Source organism: Pseudorca crassidens, chromosome 17 (genome assembly GCF_039906515.1).
Source record: "Pseudorca crassidens isolate mPseCra1 chromosome 17, mPseCra1.hap1, whole genome shotgun sequence".
NCBI classification, from domain to species: Eukaryota; Metazoa; Chordata; class Mammalia; order Artiodactyla; family Delphinidae; genus Pseudorca; species Pseudorca crassidens.
Window position 1 is genome coordinate 66,701,326 of NC_090312.1, and position 21,298 is coordinate 66,722,623.

The 21,298-nt window shown below is 38.5% G+C and overlaps 1 protein-coding gene across 1 annotated transcript in view; it reads right to left on the minus strand.

Moving 5' to 3' along the window:
• Nucleotides 1-2,976, minus strand: part of CRISPLD1 (cysteine rich secretory protein LCCL domain containing 1) — a 44,206-nt gene extending 41,230 nt beyond the window's left edge. The window contains exons 1-2 of the mRNA XM_067711194.1: nucleotides 2,549-2,976; nucleotides 1,296-1,615 (exon numbers count right to left, since the gene is read on the minus strand). Coding sequence (XP_067567295.1) covers nucleotides 1,296-1,553 — 258 coding nt within the window. The 5' untranslated portion in view covers nucleotides 1,554-1,615; nucleotides 2,549-2,976. The remainder of the gene's footprint in view (nucleotides 1-1,295; nucleotides 1,616-2,548) is intronic.
• Nucleotides 2,977-21,298: the final 18,322 nt, after the last annotated feature.

A 21,298-nucleotide genomic window follows, 5' to 3' on the forward strand; every position in this document is an offset into this window, starting at 1 on the left:
ATGAAAGTTACCTAAATAGAGAATACCTATCAAAACTAATGTAAGTGCAAAAATAAAAGTAAAAACCAGAATGTGTTCAAATTAACTGTACCCTGCAATGTGTCCAAAGGAGAAATGTTAGCACCACTGTTCCTTAAGTTTCCGGTCACCAATGATTATTATCAGCCTTTGCTAGTGCATTCCTAATTCATGCAAGTAGTATAGATTTTTGAATTTTTTTCTGCATATTTAGGGTATGAAGTATGCTAATATTAATGAGTTATAGTCTTACAAGAGTAATAACTAATAGTCTTTAAAAAGTAATTTTGTTTCCCCAACTTGCTAATTTACTCTGAGTGAATATAAGGTTATTATGGATAAGTCACATATTTTTATTTAATCCTTCACCCAGGCTTATTTTCACACGTCAAAGTTCACAAACAAATCCAGAAGAAGAAAAAAAAGCCATTGCCAAAGTATTCCTTAACAAAAAGCAACCACAGAAATGTACACTTTACAATATGTCATTTACATACTTCTAAGAAACAATGGACCATTAGAAATGATATAGTTTGCAAGGCAGAAATAGAGATACAGATGGAGAGAACAAACGTATGGACACCAAAGGGGGTAAATTAGGGGGTGGTGTGGTGGTGGTGTGATGAACTGGGAGATTGGGATTGATATATATACACTAATATGTATAAAATGGATAATTAATAACAACCTGCTGTATAAAAAAATAATAAAATAAAATTCAAAAAAATGTAGGGAAAAAAGGTAATATGGGGGCATTAGACAGTTAATAAAAATACTCTTTTCTAGAAAAAAAAAGAAATGACATATATCTATATCTATCTACCTATCTATCCATATATGTATATCAGCCATCTGGAAAGCATCTTCAAATTACTGATCCTTGATTTTTTTCAGATCCACCATTCATAAGAAGATTCCATCGGTTAGGAATTAGGAAACAATTATTCTAAGTCACTTAAAAGCAAATACACCAACCATCAGCACTTTCAGGATAGGAATCTTTCTCCTAAGAGTAGAATTTAAAGTACTTAGTAGGAACATTAGACCTAAAGGTATTTACTTCTACTCTGAAATTCAAAGAGCTCTTAGAATGAAAGGAGCACTAATAAAAGAGTATGCGGAAGAAGAGACTCTTGAAGAAAATCTTTTTTTTTTTTTGAAATTTTATAGAGGACGAATAGTAAAAGGTTAAATACTAGCATGATGGAATTTAACCATGGAAGCTAAAAGCATTATTAAACATTTCTATGTACATACCATTTGAAAATTTTTCTTACCATATACTCCATATTAGAGGCTGCTGGATACACCTGACTTCGTAACTTATTATGAAGGTCCAGGATACTCTGCATGTCATTGTCCGTGATGGCCCTTTTCCCTCTTTGCTTTGCCATCCACCACTCACCATCCTCATCCATGTACTTTTCCAAAAGTTTGTCCAATAAAGTGGCATTAGGAACCACCATGGCTGGAATTGCTCTGGCCATGAATAGCACTGTGGTTACTCTGAGCCACTCCCGCGCAGTACACTTCATAATGAATGATCTCAGGATGTCCCCGGGAAAAGCTCCAAGAAAGGTTCTTCCACTCCGTCTGGCTATAAGGACATGCAGTGTAATTAGGGTGAAAATCCCAGCAGATATTAATTTTCTAATAACAAAACTAATCCAACAGTTACAAAGGGATGGAGCCAGTTTGATTTGTTTATACAATGCCAGCAAATGGACATGCACTTTTTGAAATAAATTTTCTCCCATCCATTTTTCCTCCAGAGGACTTTTCACAATTGTTTCCACAAAATAGACAGCAACATTTTCCAAGATAATGTGCATGACGCCAAAAATAAATGGCAAAAGTAACCGAGAGGAGCCAAAGCTTGAAAATAATTTCTGAATTACAAAGCTTTAAATGGCTAGATATTACATACAGCCTGCAAAGGGTATGATGTCCCTAGAATGTTTTATCAATCAATCCAGAGCTTCACGTTTCTCTCTCTGTTTTAAGGTATTATCTCAAGTGTCCCATCTCTGGTTCAGAATGTCAACGAAATTATGAAATTGAGGGTGAATGTTGTAAAGAGGTACAAACTGTTATTCACACATATATCCATGGGTACTTCTAGAGGGACCCCTGAATTAATGCGAGTGAATAGTTACGGTCGCTGGGGGAAGTCTCTTCTTATACAGCCACAGGTCAAGAAGAAAATCTTTATTTCCTAGAAAGTGTGTGCCTAACCTGTGGTCCGCACCCGATAAAGCCAGCAGTACGCGGGCAGCTTCACAGCCTCTCCTCCCACCCGCCGCAGGCGCGCACTGTTCACTTAACCTAAACCAAAGGGCGCGACGGGAGGAGGTGAAACTCACAAACTCAGAAGGAGCTCCCACAAATCTCCACCGTGGCTTTCCGAGCAGCCCACCCACCCTCAGTGACCGACCATTCTCTGCACGTTGATTTTTTATTTTTTTTAAGTAGAGTTTAAGAAGCCAAAAGTAGATTGGAGAAGGCGGTGCGGTTTTAGAAATGCCCTTACCTCTCCAGCGTGAAGTTCCCTACGAGAGCTGAGCCGAACAAGACGGCCGGCTTCCCGCAGCCCGCACGCACGACTGCACATAGACAGCCCGGTTCGGGCAGGACCCGGGCACGGCGCGTCCTCGGGCGACGGGGGCGCTGCCTGCAGGGGGACGTGGGCCCTGGCCTCCGCGGCTCCTCCCTGGACCTGGAAGGAGGAGCAGGCAAAAAGTGCTCCAAAGTTAAGAGCCCGAGGCTGGGGCGGAACAGCGGCTGCCCGGTTAGCTCTCCAGGGTGGGCGCCCGAGCTTCTCGGAGCCTTATCAGTCGGCGCGAGGGGCGGGGACCCGGGCCGGGCTGGGCGGCGAAGGCTGGAGAAGACCTCGCTCCCCCGCTCGGTGCAGCCGCCCCGCGCAGAGCCAGGCGCCGAGCGCTTCCGCCGCTTCCTCGAGCTCCCGGGCATTTATTGCGGTCCTAGCGCGCGCGCACGTGACGTGAGCTCCCCCTCCTCGCCCACCCCACCTCTGCCCGGCCCTGGACGGGGGCCCGCGGCGGGAGCGACGAGAGGCCGCCCTGCTTCTCCCCACGCCCCTCACCCCTCGGCCCAGCGAAGCCGGGACACTTGGCCTTTGTGCGTGTGCTTTGGGCTTCAGGGACCCGGGCGTGGAAGGTCTGGACCCTGTGGGAGGCGTATGCAAGCAGGCCCCCAAGTCCTTCCGCCCCTCACAGCTCCCCTGCTTTCAGAGGTCCTTCTCCTAGTTCCTTCCTGACTCGATGCTAAAATGGCTCTAACAACCCTTACAGAAAAGGAGCTGCCCCCTAGAGGGCCTGCGGAGAGGGTGGAGGTGGGGTTAACACGTTGGGTTTTGGAGATCTAGAAGGAGAACTGGGGCGGGAAGAGGGGACTGGGGAGAAGGTAGCCTGGGGAGCAGAAGTCTTTTCCTTTTATTTTCTCCAGGGCATCACTTCCATTATCAAGACCCATTGTCTAGAATTGGGAAGTTGTTCTTTTTGGCTCCGTTAAAACCTTGATGATGATGACCAAATGGGGAAGAGGTTTCATAGAATGGTGGGTGATCTGTGACTCAGGATTACCTGACAGTTGAGAGCTCCACTTCATGCATAAAATGCGTTGCATTCGGGTCCTAAGGTGACCACAGAACTTTTTTTTTTCCTAATGATGTAATCATTTATGGAGTTGATATGAAGGGTAGCCTCAGTTAATTTATCAGCGCTACCTTGACAGGAATTCAAAATCCAAACCTAGAACTGATAGTGAACTGAGTCAGTTTCGCTGTTGTTCATGCTATACTTGGAAGTAGGAAAATTACTCATTTTAAATTCACAAAGGCTCACCCTAATTAATGTGGTGCTCTTCTACAGGTATGTTTTTTATTAAGCATTTATTTAATTTACTTACCTTTGCTTCCCTTCTGTAGTGAGCCATGAACTCAATTTCTTTTTCTCTAAATGCTAGCGTCTATGGCCTATGGTCAAAGAAAGTAAAACATTCTGATAGTAATTCCCAAATCATCCCAAGTTGCAACCTGTCTCTTTCCACACCACCCGTTTACACTTTATCAGATCAAAAAATTCAAATCTAAGCCCCTGGTGAATGTGAGACCTTCCTTCATCTCACAATACAGAAAAGAGACAAAAGGGAAACATGACCTATCAGAAGGGCACAGAAAGTGAAGTTTTGGTGCATGTACCACTTTCATAGAAGGTGTAATTTTGCAATTTTGTAGCAGCTTAAGCACAAAAAATGACTGACATTTGCACTTTTCAGAGTTACTTATAACTCTCATGCATTGGTTTTCCTTCCTGGAAACTGATGGAAGACCCCAAAGTATGTGGTAAAAGAACTGTCATTTGTCACATCGGATGAAGAACACGTTTATATACTGAAATTTTAATGTGGTATTGAAAAGTATACTGAGTATCAAATAAAAAACAGTTAAAAGTAATAACATTACTTGTAACATGTTCAAAGAGAATTTAAGTTGTGAAGAAGGGAATTGAGATGCTAAGAAATGAAAAATGCACTGACTCTTGAATGTTTCTATCATAAACCTTTCCACACAATATACAAATCAGACACCTAAAGGCTTACATTAAAGAAAATTAGATTTGGTTTTAAGGTTTTAATTCCAAAACTTTCTCCAGGTAAGGAAAAAAAAAAGTTTGTATTCCTTGTCTCAGTGTTTCTGTCGGCTTCCAATTTGGTACTGCAGGTCATATTTTTATATAAAAGAATTAAACATTCACAATATTAACACTTCAATAATACATCGTGTCATGTCTGATTTAATATATATGCTGAAAATGTCATCTTCAAGAGTAATCAAACACAATATCCTGGTATACTCATAGATGATAGTGTTCACTTTTTAATTTGTTGTTGAGAAATCTGTGTGTAGACAGAAGAAAATGTCACAGAATTCATGTAAAAGGGGCACTCTGGTTTGTGGCTAAGGCTGTTACTTATAAAGCCACAGTCGCTTTTAGCATTACTACTTTCTTGTGGCAGACACTGTTGGTTGCCTAACTCAAAACCAGACTCCCACCCCCTTTCTTCCAAGCCCATAGCCTCCAATTTACTGGGGGTGTTTGCCCTCTCACATCCTCTCAAACTGGCATCCTTAGGAGGTGAATGTTGATTGGTCAAAGGCAATCATCACACTCCATCTATGCTACCAGTAATTGACTTAGCATGGGCTTGCCTTGCAACCTTGGCTACTGAAAAAAAGGAAGAAATCTGCTTGGGGGTGAAGAGAAGGTTGGCAAGGTTTTCTTTTGTGATAAAAAGATGCAAAAAGAGGAAATGTCCCTTCAGGCACTGATGTATCAGTTTGTGAAATTGAAAGATGCACCTGTTGTTGTGCAAAGAGGGACAAGCCTAAGACAGACTTATCACCTTGGCTGAGCAGAAAGGCAGATAGTGCCTGAGTCTCCCTGACACTGAACAATCATTGAACACCTAGCCTCTGTTTTTCTAGCCATAAAAAGCAGTAAATGTATTGTTTAAGCCACACTGACTTGGGAATTCAGTTACTTGCAGCTTAAAGCATTCTAATAGATACATTTCTACAAAGAAGATACCTTCCTCTGGCAATGTCATGTTTTCTCCATGCTGCTGCTGCTATTATGTTCTGCTCATGTGCATACTTAGGAATTATCTTTAAGTATATTCTTATGTGTTTTTTCTATCCCCATGATTGCAAACTCGGGTATATATTCATCTCTGGGTATTTCACCCACTGTATAGTTTCATGACCCCAAACCTCAATCTCAAACTGAGGCACACTGGGCTTCCCTGGTGGCGCAGTGGTTGAGAGTCCGCCTGCCGATGCAGGGGACACGGGTTCCTGCCCCGGTCCGGGAAGATCCCACATGCCGTGGAGCGGCTGGGCCCGTGAGCCATGGCCGCTGAGCCTGCGCGTCCGGAGCCTGTGTGCCACAACGGGAGAGGCCACAACAGTGAGAGGCCCGCGTACCGCAAAAAAACAAAAACAAAAAACAAAAACTGAGGCACACTGACTCTTCTATCACCATATCGTTACATATTCTTACATCCTCCATCTTCCACTGGAGGATGTAAGAATAGAATTTGTGTTATGTTTCGTGAGGTGGAATCAGTGTAGTACAATGTTTTAAAGCATGTAATTTTAAATTAAGATGCCCGAGTTAGTTTCATGACGTGTCACTAGTCCTTGGACCTTGATTATGCTACTTGGCCTCTACCAGCCCTGGATCCTTTTCCCTTTAAAGAAAATAATAACTGTAGCTATCTCACTTTTTCACTTTGTGTATTAAGATTAGTTAATACATGGAAGCACTTAAAACAGATAAACAGAAAGTACCCAATAAGAGTTAAATATTATTATTATGAGAACTAAAGTAGAGGATTTATAGTTGCTATTTTATAAACTCAATGGGCTTTAATCAAAGTATTGTGCAGTATAAGAGTTTAATTTTTAAGTAGAAGATAGAAATAACTGGCCATACACGTGATAAAAACAATCTATAATGTTTCTTGCAGTGCTTAGTGAATTTTCCTCTCACAGCTGTTCTGTTTACAGTAGAACACAGTTTCCATTTTTCTCCAAAGCAGCCATTTGTCTCTACCTCAAGATAGTCACATATAAGTCCTTCTACTCTAACTACAAGTGTTCAATCATTATAACCTTATTTTTGAAATGTAACATACATGCATTAAAGTGCAAAAATCTTAAGTGTACAGCTCAATGAAATTTTACAAAGTTAACACACTGTGTGAAAACCACTGGGATCCAGATAGAGAACATAACCATCTTCTAGAAGTTTCCTTTGTGCCTCCTTCTTGGTGCATTCTCCCCAAAGGTAAGTAATATTCTAATTTCTTACCCAAAATTGGTTTTAATCTTTATGTGCATGGAATCATACAGGAGACAATTTCATTGTCTGGCTTCTTTTTTTTTTTTTTTTTTTTTTTGCGGTACGCGGGCCTCTCACTGTTGTGGTCTCTCCCGTTGCGGAGCACAGGCTCCGGACGCGCAGGCTCAGCGGCCATGGCTCACGGGCCCAGCCGCTCCGTGGCATGTGGGATCTTCCCGGACCGGGGCACGAACCCATCGGCAGGCAGACTCTCAACCACTGCGCCACCAGGGAAGCCCCCATTGTCTGGCTTCTTTTGTATCTTGTTTCTTTCATTCAATATATCCGCAAGATTCATCCATGTTGTTGTACATAGCAATACTTTGTTCTTTTACTTATTTTTTATGAGCCTTCTACAATTTTTCTACCCATTCTGTTGTTGAATTTTAATAGTCCTGTTTAGGACTTAATGCTGCTAAGGACATTCCTGTACATGCCTTTTTGTACACATATTCACACCTTTTTTATTGGCTGTATAGCTTGGAGTAGAACTTCTGGGTACTAACATATACTTATGTACAATTTAAGTAGGTAAATTGAGTTGTATACATTTTTCTTATTGAATTGTAAGAATCTTTTGTAAGTGTTGTGAACATGTCCTTTTTAAATGTAAAGTATATTATAAATTTCTTATTCATTTCATTTTTTTGCCTTTTCACTCTGTTAATCATGTCTCTTGATGAACAGAATGTCCTAATTTTAATGAAGTTCAATTTTTCAATCTTTTCCTTTATGGTTAGTGATGTGTAAGACCTGTTGGATAAATATTTGCCTATCCCAAAGTCATGAAGAAAAATCTCCTATGTTATCTTCTAGCTTTATTATTTTATGTTTTACTGTAAGGTCTTTGATCCATCTGGAATGGGTTTTTATGTTATGACAAGGGAGTAATTGAGTTTTTATAGAAAGATTTCAGAGATTATATTAAAAGCTTGCATATCTTATAAGCATCACTATAAACTCTTCGTGAATTTGTTCTGGAAAAGAGGTAAATTTCAGAATTAAGGGATAGAAAAATGTCTTTGTTCTTTAATCTAGAGTTACGATGCTTTAATCAGATTATTTAGAGATGCAAGTGCTGAGATCCATGTTGATGCCATAACCTGAAAATTCCTTAATCTGTCCCCTGATGTAAAGGAAAGTAATTATTTTAAGCTTCTTTTTAGATTTGCAGAGGACCTATTTTGTCATCCATTTGAAGTTTGACTGATCTGCAGTCACTAAATGCAATGATTCATTTTTAAGTTATCTACTACCACCAATACTGCTTCTACGCGTTTGAAAAAAACATGTTCAATAATTTCTGTGCACGCTTCTGTGCCTTTCTTGGTAAAGTTCTCACTGGTTGAAGTTTCTTCCATTCATTCTCTTCTGAATATTCACACTCTAACCATTCTCCACAAAGAAAATCACTGATCCAGTCAACCATTTTCTCTATTTTATTTTCCTCTAAATCTTATCAATTTCTATTATATAAATTATGGCTAGTCCTATATTTTCTTAGCTCTCCAACAATGCTAAAACCTCCTTGAGAAAACAGATCATGTTTATGTGACCTCTGTATTACTTACAATATATGTTAAATGAACAATTGAATTTGGATTTTTGAAATATTCTTATTGACCAGAAAAGTACACACATGTCTCTGGATGTACAAGCTTGTAGGCAGGAACACAAGAATACACAATGCAAACAAAACTCCACATCATGCTGGAGATGACTTTCACCTAGAGATTTTTCTTTTTTTTTTGCGGTACGCGGGACTCTCACTGTTGTGGCCTCTCCCGTTGCGGAGCACAGGCTCCGGACACACAGGCTCAGCGGCCATGGCTCGCGGGCCCAGCCGCTCCGCGGCACGTGGGATCTTCCCGGACCGGGGCACGAACCCGTGTCCCCTGCATCGGCAGGCGGACTCTCAACCACTGCGCCACCAGGGAATACCCTGCATGTCTTTTTATGAAGATCTGGCACGTGTGTATTGTTAGCATCTGCAGCATTGCAGATTACAGCTTCAGCTGTAGATGCAAAACTGAAAAGAGCTATTCATTGATATAAAAAACTCCATCCCGGTTGAAATATTATATTTTAATTTCTGTAAATCAGAATATCCACAACAGTAGGCAATGCTAGAAACGTTTTAAATTGAAGAAGTGTCTCTGAAGTACATTCAGGGTGGCATGAGGACTCTGGCTGCAGCTTCATCTTTTGATGATCACTTCTCTTTCTAGATCTGCAGAAGTGCTTCACAATGTGCCTGGGTTAGAGGTTGCCTTTCAGGTTTACTGGGAAGGGCTGTTGAAAGGCAGGCATGATAAAAGGAAAAGTATCTACCCTTTCATCTACAGCATTAATGTCAGAGACAGGCTTTTCATCCTAATAAAAGGAGGATAAAAACTTTCTCAACTACCATTAGCTAACCCATGAAGAAATAGTTGGCAAAAACCCTGCAGCCCACTTTTAATGGCAATTTTAAGGAACCATATTTAACAAAAGTGGAAAAATGAAAATCCCTGATGTTTTTCTGCAAATACAACATCCACAATTAAATGATTTTTATATAATTATAAAATATAAAAATTATATATATGTAAATGTGTAGATAGTAATTGAATGTTAAGCATTATTTCACTAGATAACAAGAGAGATTAAGAAAATTTAATTTTAGTTAGGTAAGTTGTAGGGAAACACACTGCAAATATGGAAGAAAATGTGCTACTGTTTACTTGCTATATGTTACCTTTAGGTATTCTGCTAGAATAAGCACAAGAATTAACAGAGATTTTCAAAATGCTTTGGAATTAAAAGAAAAGAAAATGAAATAACTACCAAATACCGGTTTTTGTAAATCATAACTTTATAAATAATAAACAGAGCACATGGACAAATAGGAAATATACTTAAATAAACAGCATTCACAAACAGATCTGAAACGTTCATAACCTCAACACTGTGTAACTGCACTGTTCACAGAAGGTATTCTGGTCCTGTCTTGCTTCGTGCTGTTCCCTTAACTGGGGTACTAACTCTTGGCATTTCACTGCCTCCTGAATATTCCTGTCCTTGTGCTCTTTGCCCAAATTCTGCCCCAAATTATAACATCATCCTCAATTGCTGCATGTACCTCTCTGCCCCTTCCTTTCAAGTTTTCATCACAAATCCTAACTCTTTCAAGAAATTGTCCTAATTGTCCTTATATAGAAGTGTTCTAGCTATACTCTTAGATTTCCGTAGACCCTAAAACATGGAAAGAAAATGAAGGTTGAGAGTAAGAACATGTTTTTTAGACTTGAGAAGACACTATTCTTAAAGTGGAAGGTTTAATTATACTGATGATCCAGATATTTGGATCTTTTAAAATATAAACTCTTTTATATAAAAGAAATACATAGCAAACTATATTCAGAAGAAGCTTATAATATAGAATTTAATTTCATATATACTTTCTAGAGTTTAGGTATAAAAATGTGACATTTTAGGTATAAAAATGGAAGTGGGTTTTCATTATGTTTTAAACATTCATTGAAAACACACATATTCCAGCTGGTGTTATATTGAATTACAGTTGACCCTAAACAATAAGTACCAGTCCACTTATACACAGCTTTTTTCAATAAATATTACATACCACACAATCAGGGTTGGTTGAATTGTGGATTGGAAGGGCCGACTGGAAAGTTACACAAGGATTTTTGACTATGTGAAGTGGGGTTGCGGGGCCTTAAGCCCCAAGTTGTTCAAGGGTCAACTGTATTTGCCTACAAATCTTTCTCTTACCATTGACTTTGACCTTGGCCATGTGACTTGCTTTGCTCAACAGACTCATACTTTTATGAGTAAAAGCTAAGACTTTTGGAGGCATCTTCTTGGAGTTTCTGCCTCTTGTCATGAGGAGAGCGTGGCCAGGTGGCCATTGGTCCTTTAGTTCAGGTAGGACTGAACCAGTCTAAACCCTGAGATCCAGCTGAGACCAGAGCCAACTTGTCAGACTCCCTAGACACTCAATAAATATTTCTATAATCCCCAAGATTTTAATGTTGAGTGCTTCACAAAACTATCACAACAAAAGACTGACTGATACATACCTTTATATTTAACATATCAACATTATAACGACCCTGTGAAACACATATTACTGATGTTCAGAAAGATAAAGTGACCTGCACAGCATTTGATGGTAAATCTTTTCCTCAGAGCTAATGTGCTTACCATGACATCTCTCTGTCTGCCACCACTTCTGCCCCAGCACACTGCTTCTTTCTCTTTCCAGTGCAAGTAAAGAATCTTTAGAAAATGCAAAAATTGGAAGTAGGGAACAGGAGTTAAGAAGTAGCAAACTAATAGAAAACATGTGTGCCAAGCATTTTGTTTTGAAGTTTCTAAATTTTGTTCATGGCTAAATACCCTCATCTGTGACTTTTAACATTTGAGAACATTTCTATGAGCCTTGGCAAAATGCTGATTGATGTATCTTAACATGATCCATGTCTACATGATCTGACCAGTAGGAGTAAATAAGGATGAAATGTATCATGATATTCCATAATTATCTAGAGTGAGAGATTGCTCTTCCTTTGAAAAATCGTATCACTTCTCTAAACAATTTCTTGACTTAAAAATTTGCTAGGTGGGCTTCCCTGGTGGTGCAGTGGTTGAGAGTCCGCCTGCCGATGCAGGGGACATGGGTTCGTGCCCCGGTCCAGGAAGATCCCACATGCCGCGGAGCGGCTGGGCCCGTGAGCCATGGCCGCTGAGTCTGCACGTCCGGAGCCTGTGCTCCACAACGGGAGAGGCCACAACAGTGAGAGGCCCGTGTAATGCAAAAAAAAAAAAAAAAAAAAAAAAAAATTGCTAGGTAAATTTCTGTTTCAGTCAACTCCAGGATAATCTTATATTTTAAGAAATAATAATGTTATATATATTTTAAATATCATAGTTTTGTCCATGATAGAAAAACAACCTTGAAAGACTGTTTCAATCCTGAGTGGGATTCTTGAGTTTGGAAGGGACTGATGGTGGAAAAAAGTATATTCACTTGAATGAAGAAATGAACAACAGGAAGTGTATAGGCTCAAATACAAGGTAAGGCATATTTCTTGATACTGGAAAAGGGAAAATGAAGTACAAAGGCTTTCTGCCCTCAACAGTATTATATAAAGGAAGTTATGTCCTGAAAAGCAGGGTCATGCTTGTGCCAGGAAGGAAGAAGTAGGTGTGCATGTTTTGAGATGTGAAGAATGGCTGTTGTCCAGATGGCAGGCAGGGCGGCTGAAGAAGGAATCAGAAGAATTCAAGACACGTTTCTCGTTTTGCCAAAGTAGCAGTCTCTCCAAGTTTATTCAAGATCTAATACTTTAAATGTGAGCTGAAACTGTAACTTTAATTATACATTTGGAATATTTGAAAATTAAGATTGCCTGTAGTTATAAGAAGAACACCTGGAAAGGAATATGTAAGAAAAAAATGTTACTTCTGCAAATCCCATAAGACGGATTCAATTTCTATTTTAAATTAATAGCTTATCTGTTAGTGACAATTCAGCTCACAGACCATCTATTAATAAGATGAAGCACTGCTCCCACATGTTGAACAAATTGCCTTTGCTTTATCAGACCAGGTTTCCTGCTCCACTTTTGGCTTCTGACAATTTGTTTTAAGTCTGCCCTTGGCTTGCTTTGTTAAACCAAAGGATAGGAACAGAATTGAAGGGATGCAAACACGAAGAAAAAGAATTCAAAGTTATACAATATACCTTTTCTTCCACTGTTTGCCTTTTTACAATTCTATCCAGTCTTCCCTTTTTTACTATCTCTTTTAAAAGACAACTTCTTTTTGTGAAGTTCCATTTTACTTTTAACATTAATGTGTTTATATTTTAAACATGCATTTAGTTAAGAATCATTCTTGGGGGGAATTTTTTTAGCTATTTACCTTGGTAAAATATACCTTACTATTGTGGCACAACCCTGGCGTCACTGTACTACTGTGGCTGTCTAAGGGAGAATATAATATCCTTAAACAGAAGTAGCTCTGTCTTGGCATTTCATGAATACTCAGTAATTATGACTTACTGATTCATAAGTATACATGACTTTGGTTGCTTTCCATTGGTAATCAACATCATGAAAATACCTACAGAGAGCTTCAACAAACCCCTGAAATGTATTTTATTCATTAGTTTAGTTTTCACTTACCCATGTGTTTTATTATACAGTGGTAAATACCTTCGGGTGATTATAAAAATGAGTAATTCAAATTATTACTGCCCTAATGATAATTAAAAAGCATATTAAAAGAATTTTCTTTACTTGTGTTTATTGAAAAGTAAAAGAAATAACCATTCACTATTGTTTATGCATATACATTTACTAAGCCAAATTATTGGCAAAACTTTGTCAATTTTTTAAAATTAAAATTCTCTAACTTAAAAGAGTTTTCTGCCAGGAAAATGTCATAATTTGGTCTGTTCTCAAATGCAAGAATCATGTCTTTCATGACTATGAGAAAAGACTGGAAGCCGGAGGTCAGTCTAGGCTTGAGGTTTAACCCCTGGAGATAATATCTCAGAAGACAAAAGGGTTCAAGACTTCATTTCAGTATTATACTCATTTACTTAAATATGGCAAACTTAAAGGCCATCATGCCTGCTAAGGACAACTAACGACATTGGTTCCGTATTCTGAGATAATATTTCCACCTATTTTGTCAACTTTACTAAGACTATTTTCTTTTTAATTCATAGCTATTTCCAGATTTCTAGTACAATAAATAATCTTTTCTTCTGGATTCAAGTCTGATAGAGTCATAGTTTAACTGATGTATAAGAATGAGTTCAAAAGAATGGAGGGCTCAGTACACATGGACATTTTCTATACCTTGTCATTTTTTATAGATGAAGTATCCCTTTTCTAAAAGAGGAATACATTTACAAATAAAATCCAGTCAATCAACATTGTTTTTATTCTGTGTAAAAGTTGAATGGTTAGAACTCTAAACAGTGCCCCTTCCACGTGATTGAGCTTCTAAAGGAATTATTACGCTAATTGGATGAAATCTAAGTATTGGTCCTCAAAGCTGCATCAGATGAGGTTCTCAGGCATGCCTTGACAGTGATGGCCTTTTGACGATTATCAAAACCAGACAACTCACCTGCCACAGGTGCTCATAGTATAAGGAGAAGGCAGGGAAACATCACTGGGAAATACAGTTTTTAATGAGATGGATGGTTGAACTGTCTGACTATAAAACTGGAGCCAATGGGTTCCACTTTATTACTCTATCTAGGTGGAAGGCTTTCAGATATATTTTAACTGTTTTTTTACTGAGCCTAGTTTATGAGGGTAAAAATTTCATGAATGTATGAGGATTTCAATTCTTTCCATATAGCAAAATCATATTCTTTTTCATTTCTGAACCCAAAGCATGATAAAGTACATCTACACAGACACTAACTCTCCCAAACTAACTCTCTAATAAACCTTGAAGAAGTGAAATGGTTCTAGCTGCAAATTCAAAAGATTTTGGAATTTTGGATCTTGGAAAAAGTAGCAAACAATTCTAGTCATGACCCAAAGGAGATAACTTGAGTGAGCTTTTCTCTTCTGCTCAAGACACAAAAAGATGAGGTATTAGAAAAAGCAATGCTTACTACCACATGTTGGAGCAGCATGGTTGGCAAAGCTTGGTGGAATTTGTTTTAAAAAGGAACACTTCCAGTAGGTTTTCTACGATTCTATCTCTCCAAGTTCACCTTTTTTTTTTTTCAGGGATCACATCCATAAGTGCACACCAGGATTAGTAATGTGGAAGCTCAGCTGGATCCTTGTCATGTGTCTTTTTTAAAAGATTTAAATACCCATTAGAGTGGTCAGTAAGTCAAGAAGTCATTCACTAAGTTGGACAAGGAGCCAATCTTTATAAATAGCAACCCATGATGATTTATGCACAATGGAAGTTAGGAAGCTAAAGATCTCTAAGTGTGGCCTAAAGGAAAAGTAGCAAATGTTGTTCACGTGGTTGGCTACAGAGCCTCTTGTTAATTACATGCTATTAACAAAGTCCTTTCTACCTGTCATTAAAAATGCTTTCTGGTTCAGGGATTGACTGTTTGACCAATGGGTTAGAACACAATAAAACCACACCTATTTGGAAACTTGGTATATAGCAAGTGTGGTATTATAAAGGGGTGGGACTGGATCATTCAATAAATTGCACTGTGAAAAATCATTTTCATTGTGAAAAATCATTTTCATTGTGAAAAAATGAAATTCTATACTTATTTCATATCACAAACAAAAACAGTGTCAGTTTTATTAAAGACATGAGGGGGGCTTGAAACTTGTAGAATAAATATAAGTGAAATAGCTTTTTAATACCAGGTGAGGAAAGAATTTCTTAAACGAAATAGAAAAACCACAATACCCAAAAGAAAACTTGATGTATTTACTAACGATAATAACTAATAGCTTTGGTATGATAAAAGAACAATTAAAAAATTTAGAAACAAACCACAGATTCAAAGAAGGTGATTGTAACTCATATACCTGACAGATTTGTATTCAGAATAAGCAAAGAAACTCAAAAATTATTAATAAAAACACAAACCACCCAACCAGAGAAAATGACCAAGGAACAGAATTTAAAAATTGAGTGGATAATAAACTTATGAATTTTATTACCTCATTAGTAATGAGGAAAATGCAAATTAAAATAATAAATACCAGTTTTAAACCATCATGTTGACAATATTAATATTTGACCAGGATGCAGAAAAAGAGGGACTGTTATACTGACACTATTGGGACTTACTGTATGCCAGAAACTCTGCTGAGCACATACCATTACTGATACAAATTTAAATATGGGTAAAGAAATTATAAAACATGCATGGGAATGACATATACCAGCTTAGAGTAGAGGTTGCCTTTAGGAATGATGTTAGGAGAATGTAATCAGGGAATACAGTTCCAAAGAAGGTTTGTTTGCCTCTGTCTGTTACCTTTTAAATTGAAAGAGAGAGACAGAGAGAAGGAAAGACAGAGAGAGAAACAGAGAGAGACAGAGAGATATGAGTCAAGACGGTAGTTGGTAGATTGTGTGCCTTCTGTAGCCTCCTTACCTCTGTCCTTTAGCAGTCATATCCCAGGACTCACGTTCTTAGTATCTCTATAAATGCTCTCAGCAAGTTGAGATAATTATTATTCTACTTAACGTACAATAAAACAGAAACTAGAAGATGTTAATGGACTCATAGCTAGCAACTGGGGGGAGCCATGATTAGAACCCAGATCTGATATGTTCCAAACTTTCTTTGGCAAGGCGTTCTACCAACTAACAAGGAGCCAGGGGACACACTTGTAGGCAACATCTGTGGCACAGTGCAAAGGCGTGGTGTGGAGTTCAGACAAAGAAGTCCAGTCCAAGCGCTGCCATTTTTGAGCAGCATGAACTCAGAAGAGTCGCAGAAGCTCCCTGAGGCTCTCTGAATCTTAGTTTATCCATCTCTAAAAAAAGATCCACCTATTGCAAAGAGTTGTGAGAGTCAAATGTGATGCTAAATACAATGAACTTTATCAGTACTAAGAGATGGACAATGTCCTTTAGAATAAGGAACAATTTCTGATTAGGAATTCCCCACATCCCCATGGCCTAGCACAGTGTATGCATTTTCTAAGCATTCAATGAGTGCTTGTTGATGGGGATGTTGACTGGTCCACACAGAAACCTAGAAGCCAACCAGAACTGACAGCTCTCTATGGAAGTTCCTGTAAATGTGTTACCCTACAAAGGAGTAGAGGATCCCAGGCTGACATATATGGGTTTGTTATTAATAGTCATTCTAATGGAAAGGAAGTAGAAGCACACTAGGATGTCTTGCAGGGAGACTCTTAGGGTCCCAGAGAGAGAAGCAAAAACAAGACCAGAAGAATATGCATATCAGGCACTTATGTGCTTTACTTCTTGCCTACTCCTGATTGGAGAAAATGCAGTCTATAAAGTTGTGGGCAGGAAAAAATGACTTAGCTATGAAAAGACGCTTGGTAAAAGATGTCCAGGTTCTGACAGGAAGCATCTGGTTCACCAGCTATAGTCAGGAGTCTATCTGTACTCTGAGTCAGGGCCCAAGTCAGCTTTTGTGAAAAAGGTATCAGCTTAGGCAAATATCAAGACCCTCTTTAAGAAAAGGAAAACAAAATTATGAAAGAAAATAATTCAATGTTGCATATTTTCTTCAAAATGAGAAAATAAAGTAGAAGACAGCAAAATGCAACTTAAAAAAAGCTAACAAACACTAATATCACAAAATCTAGGAAAATATCATGATGTATTTATCAATTACTACATGAAACCTTTCAATACATAATCTTTTAGCCACTGGATGCATAGTCTTTGATTGCCTCTTCATATGACAGCAAACTTTCAATATTTCCTAAAGACATAATAGAAAGATATTTAGTCTTTCCTCCAGCATGGTTGATCAAAGAAGCCATTTCTAATACAGACAGCTAGCAATAACAACTATATCTAGAAGAGATCCTGAGCGACATAAATCTACCCTGCCTATACTAAACTAGATGGATGACTGCTCAACTCAAGTTCTCCTTACCCAACACTCCCTGGGGCCATTTCAACATCACCCTAGATGATGAGCAACCTAGATGTCCATCAACAGATGGATGGTTGGAGGGGATGTGGTGCATATATACAACAGAATATTGCTCAGCCATTAGGAAGAAAGGAATGATGCCATTTGTGGCAGCATGGGTAGACCTGGAGATTACCATGCTGAGTGGGGTGGGTCCGGCAGAGAAAGACAAGTGTCACGTGATGTTGCTTATGTGTGGAATATTAAAAAAAATGATGCAGGTGCACATCACCCTGCAGGAGGTGAAGTGTGATCTAGGTGAGTTCTTAACTCATCAAAATACAAGATTTTGCAAATTTTACAGAAACACAGTACCCTGTGAACATATTGCTAGTGCCTTTTCTGAGGTACGGCAAAGGCCCGTGCGGATGATGGACCCTGAAGCTTGATCTTCATCCACTCCAGCTAATCTGCCTCTACTCAGTTTACCCTCCGCCCACTAAGACATGCCAAGGGAGTTCAAAGTCAGGAAGTTGGTAATAAAGGGCTGGGGAGAGGAGGAGCTTCCCTCCCTGTCCTGTGAGTTCCTGTTGGCATTGTAATAACCTTAGTTGTCAAGCCTCCCTGAAAACTGGCCAGAATTTCAAGTTTCCTCGCCAGTGGAAATTGTAGAAAAGAACTCCACCTTCCCGCCAAAGCTCATGCTCTTTCACTGTTAAAGAAATTAGACTCCAAATGGCATTTCATTGATGTTTAAAGTAACTTAGCCTGACAGAAACGGCTTTTATTATCTTTGGAGAGAATTTCATTACTCCACAATAAGGTATTAGGAAGATGCTTCAACACTGAGACTAGAAAGATCTGACTGGCACTATGAAAGCTCTGTGTTACTAAACTGCACGCTGAAGGGGAGCTATGAATGTAACATGTGTGAATTCGATTGACTGTTGGGTCACCATTAATATTTCTTTGCATGTGCTACATGGAACCCTGGCAGTTCAAAGAATCATTGCCTGCCTAGGTTACCCTCCTGGAGTGACATAACATATAGGCTGTTTAACCAGAGGGCATATTTGGCATAGAAGAAAACAGGGCTTAATGTGAAATTCAGCTTATTGCCTTTCCATCTAGGCCACGAGGAAGAGGGAGCTGGAGGTTCAGATGGGGACAGCTTCAAAAGGCAACCAAAAAAATAAAATAAAAAACCCTTAAAACCAAACCACAGCCATGCTCACACTAACCTGGCCCTGTGGACCTCTAATTCCAGTAACACCCTTGGATCGTATCCATTCTTCCCAAGGCTCTCTCCCAAGACTGAATGAGTGGAGGAGAGACTTTTTGCTCAAAAGAGACACTGAAGAACAGATTCAGCAATATGGCAAAGCATATTCCTGTGGACAGAGGAGCCCCGTGAACAGCTATAAAGGGGAGATTAGTCCTTCCTGGTTCACAGGCCTTAGGTTGATAGTTTATCCATGATATCGAGTCACCAAAATTCACCTTTCCTCAATAGAGTAGAGCCTCTGAAAAACTCAGTTCTGCATTTAAATATAACAGGTGCAGTTTATGTTACTCCTGTATATTCATGATTCTATATTTCATATGTTTTCCATAATTCTAATATGTAACATAGGCAATTCCTTATTTTAAGGGCATAAACAGAGAAATTTAATCTCAAAAGCATCTTATCTACCAGGGACAACAGTCTAGGTATGAAGCAAACCATCTGAAATAAATATTTTCCTCATCATTCAAGTTGAAAAATAATTGTTGACACATTTTTGGACAAGGTCATCTAAGAAAAAATGTTGAATATTATAATTGGCAATGAAAAGTGAAAAAAGAAGGGAAAACTTATATCTGATATCATCCCTTTCTTCTAATCTTTGAATGGCTAGTCCAAAATAAGTTTACATCAGCCATTAATCCATTATATTTTTGTTATACTTTTAAGATACTGCAAAAACAAGAAGTAAATATCAAAAACATGGTCCAACATTGCTTAATCTGTGAATAGTTAAATAATAAAAATTGCATCCGGGCAGTGGAAAAAAGAAATGACGAGCAACAACTACTTTAAGGTCATTAAACTATCTTTTGACATTCTCTTTCTTCTATGGTTCCATCTTAATTTTAAGAATAACTTATTTAGTTTCTTCACAAAAGGGAGGTAATTGAAAAGTGATTTGTTCTCAAAATGTATTGCAGTTTCTTAATACAATTTAGAAACTCTAATTTTTCTTACCTTTTATTTAAATACATAATAAAATTTAAAATACCAAACACATTCACGTAAAACTGTACTGAGTTTTCAAAGCTTTCATGCTTATACAAATTCTAGAAAGGTAGACAGATGAAACATTTAGAGACTAGATAGATTGCTCCCTCTTCTGGTAACTCAGTATATTTCAAACATAAAATGTTGAACATGTGGCATTTGGTTTAGGGTAGTTTTAATCTTTGAGAGAAATAAATGTTACTATAAACTATTTAAAATAGATTATGATTAATTAGAAGAGTTCCCAAGCTAAGACCTTAGATGACAGATTTAAAATAGGATCTCTGAGGGCTAAAGTTTTTTTTTTTTTGTATTTTTTTGCCTTTGGTAAGTAGTGAAATTCTTTTACCCTAAAAACACTTCAAGTATTCCCTGACCACTACACTTGTGTATAATTACTATTCAGATTGAAATTTGAGATGTCTGGTAAGCACTGTATTGGGGTGGAGGGAGGAACCCACTGAAGCAGAAATATGCTTTTCGGCTCATTTTTAAAGAGGTCCAAAAGAAGGTACTATATGAAGATTCACTTTCCTCTTTGGTTTTGTTTGTTTAATTTTGCCTCTTGGTCAACAGGGCATATTAGGGAGTGGGGATCAGGTGACAGAACATGTTACAATCAAAGGAAAGCAAACCAGGCACTTTGGTACAAATGATGAAAATAAAATTTTGTTATTTTCTTCTTCCTCTGTCTTATTCCACTTGGTCATTACTGAGAGTCATTTATTTATAAATGGATTGTGTCTAAAGTCAATTTGTAAATCATTGATTTGGAATTTGTAAGTTTTTTTTTTTTCTTCCAGAGAACCAAGGCTGTCAATTGTTAGTTGTTAGTCCCTTTCCTAGTTATTAAAAAGTCTAAAAAACATGTAATGTAGGAGAAAAGATAAATTAGTACTTTACCATCTAGTATAAAGAGGGAAAGTCATTCAGGGAATACCTTGAGAGACTCCTTTGAAGGAGGAAAAGCTATAGCCCCGAGGATTTAGTTTGCAAGGAAGCACCAGATTGGAAGTGTGCTGTATGCTGAGAAATAAGGACACTGAGAGAATAATAAGAGAAAGCCCAGGCAGCATGGCAGAAGACCAGAACCTTGGGGAAAGGTGATCTAAGTGACCATCCCAGAGTCAGCAGAATAAAGAATTTCTGAGAAAGCGACGTCTTATTTTGTAAAACCCCGTTGTCTTCTCCAACCTTGTTCTAAAGTAGCGAGAAAGCTGGCGCCCTCTAGAGGACCATTCTTGAAATTTGTTAGAGTTTTGCGTTTGGGGAATTATTTAGTTTCAAGGTTTGTTTGGGGAGTGGGGAAGATGTTTGTGGCCTGGTGTAGCCCGTGGCCAGTGATACTGGACAACCACGGAGAAGGAGGGGGAGAAGGGGCAGGGAGAGGTGAAAGAGACAGGGGAGAAGAGCGAGGCGAAAGGGGAAGGGGAGAAAGACAAGAAGAAAGGAATATGAATTTCAAATATATATATGTGTTTGTGTGTTTGTATGTGT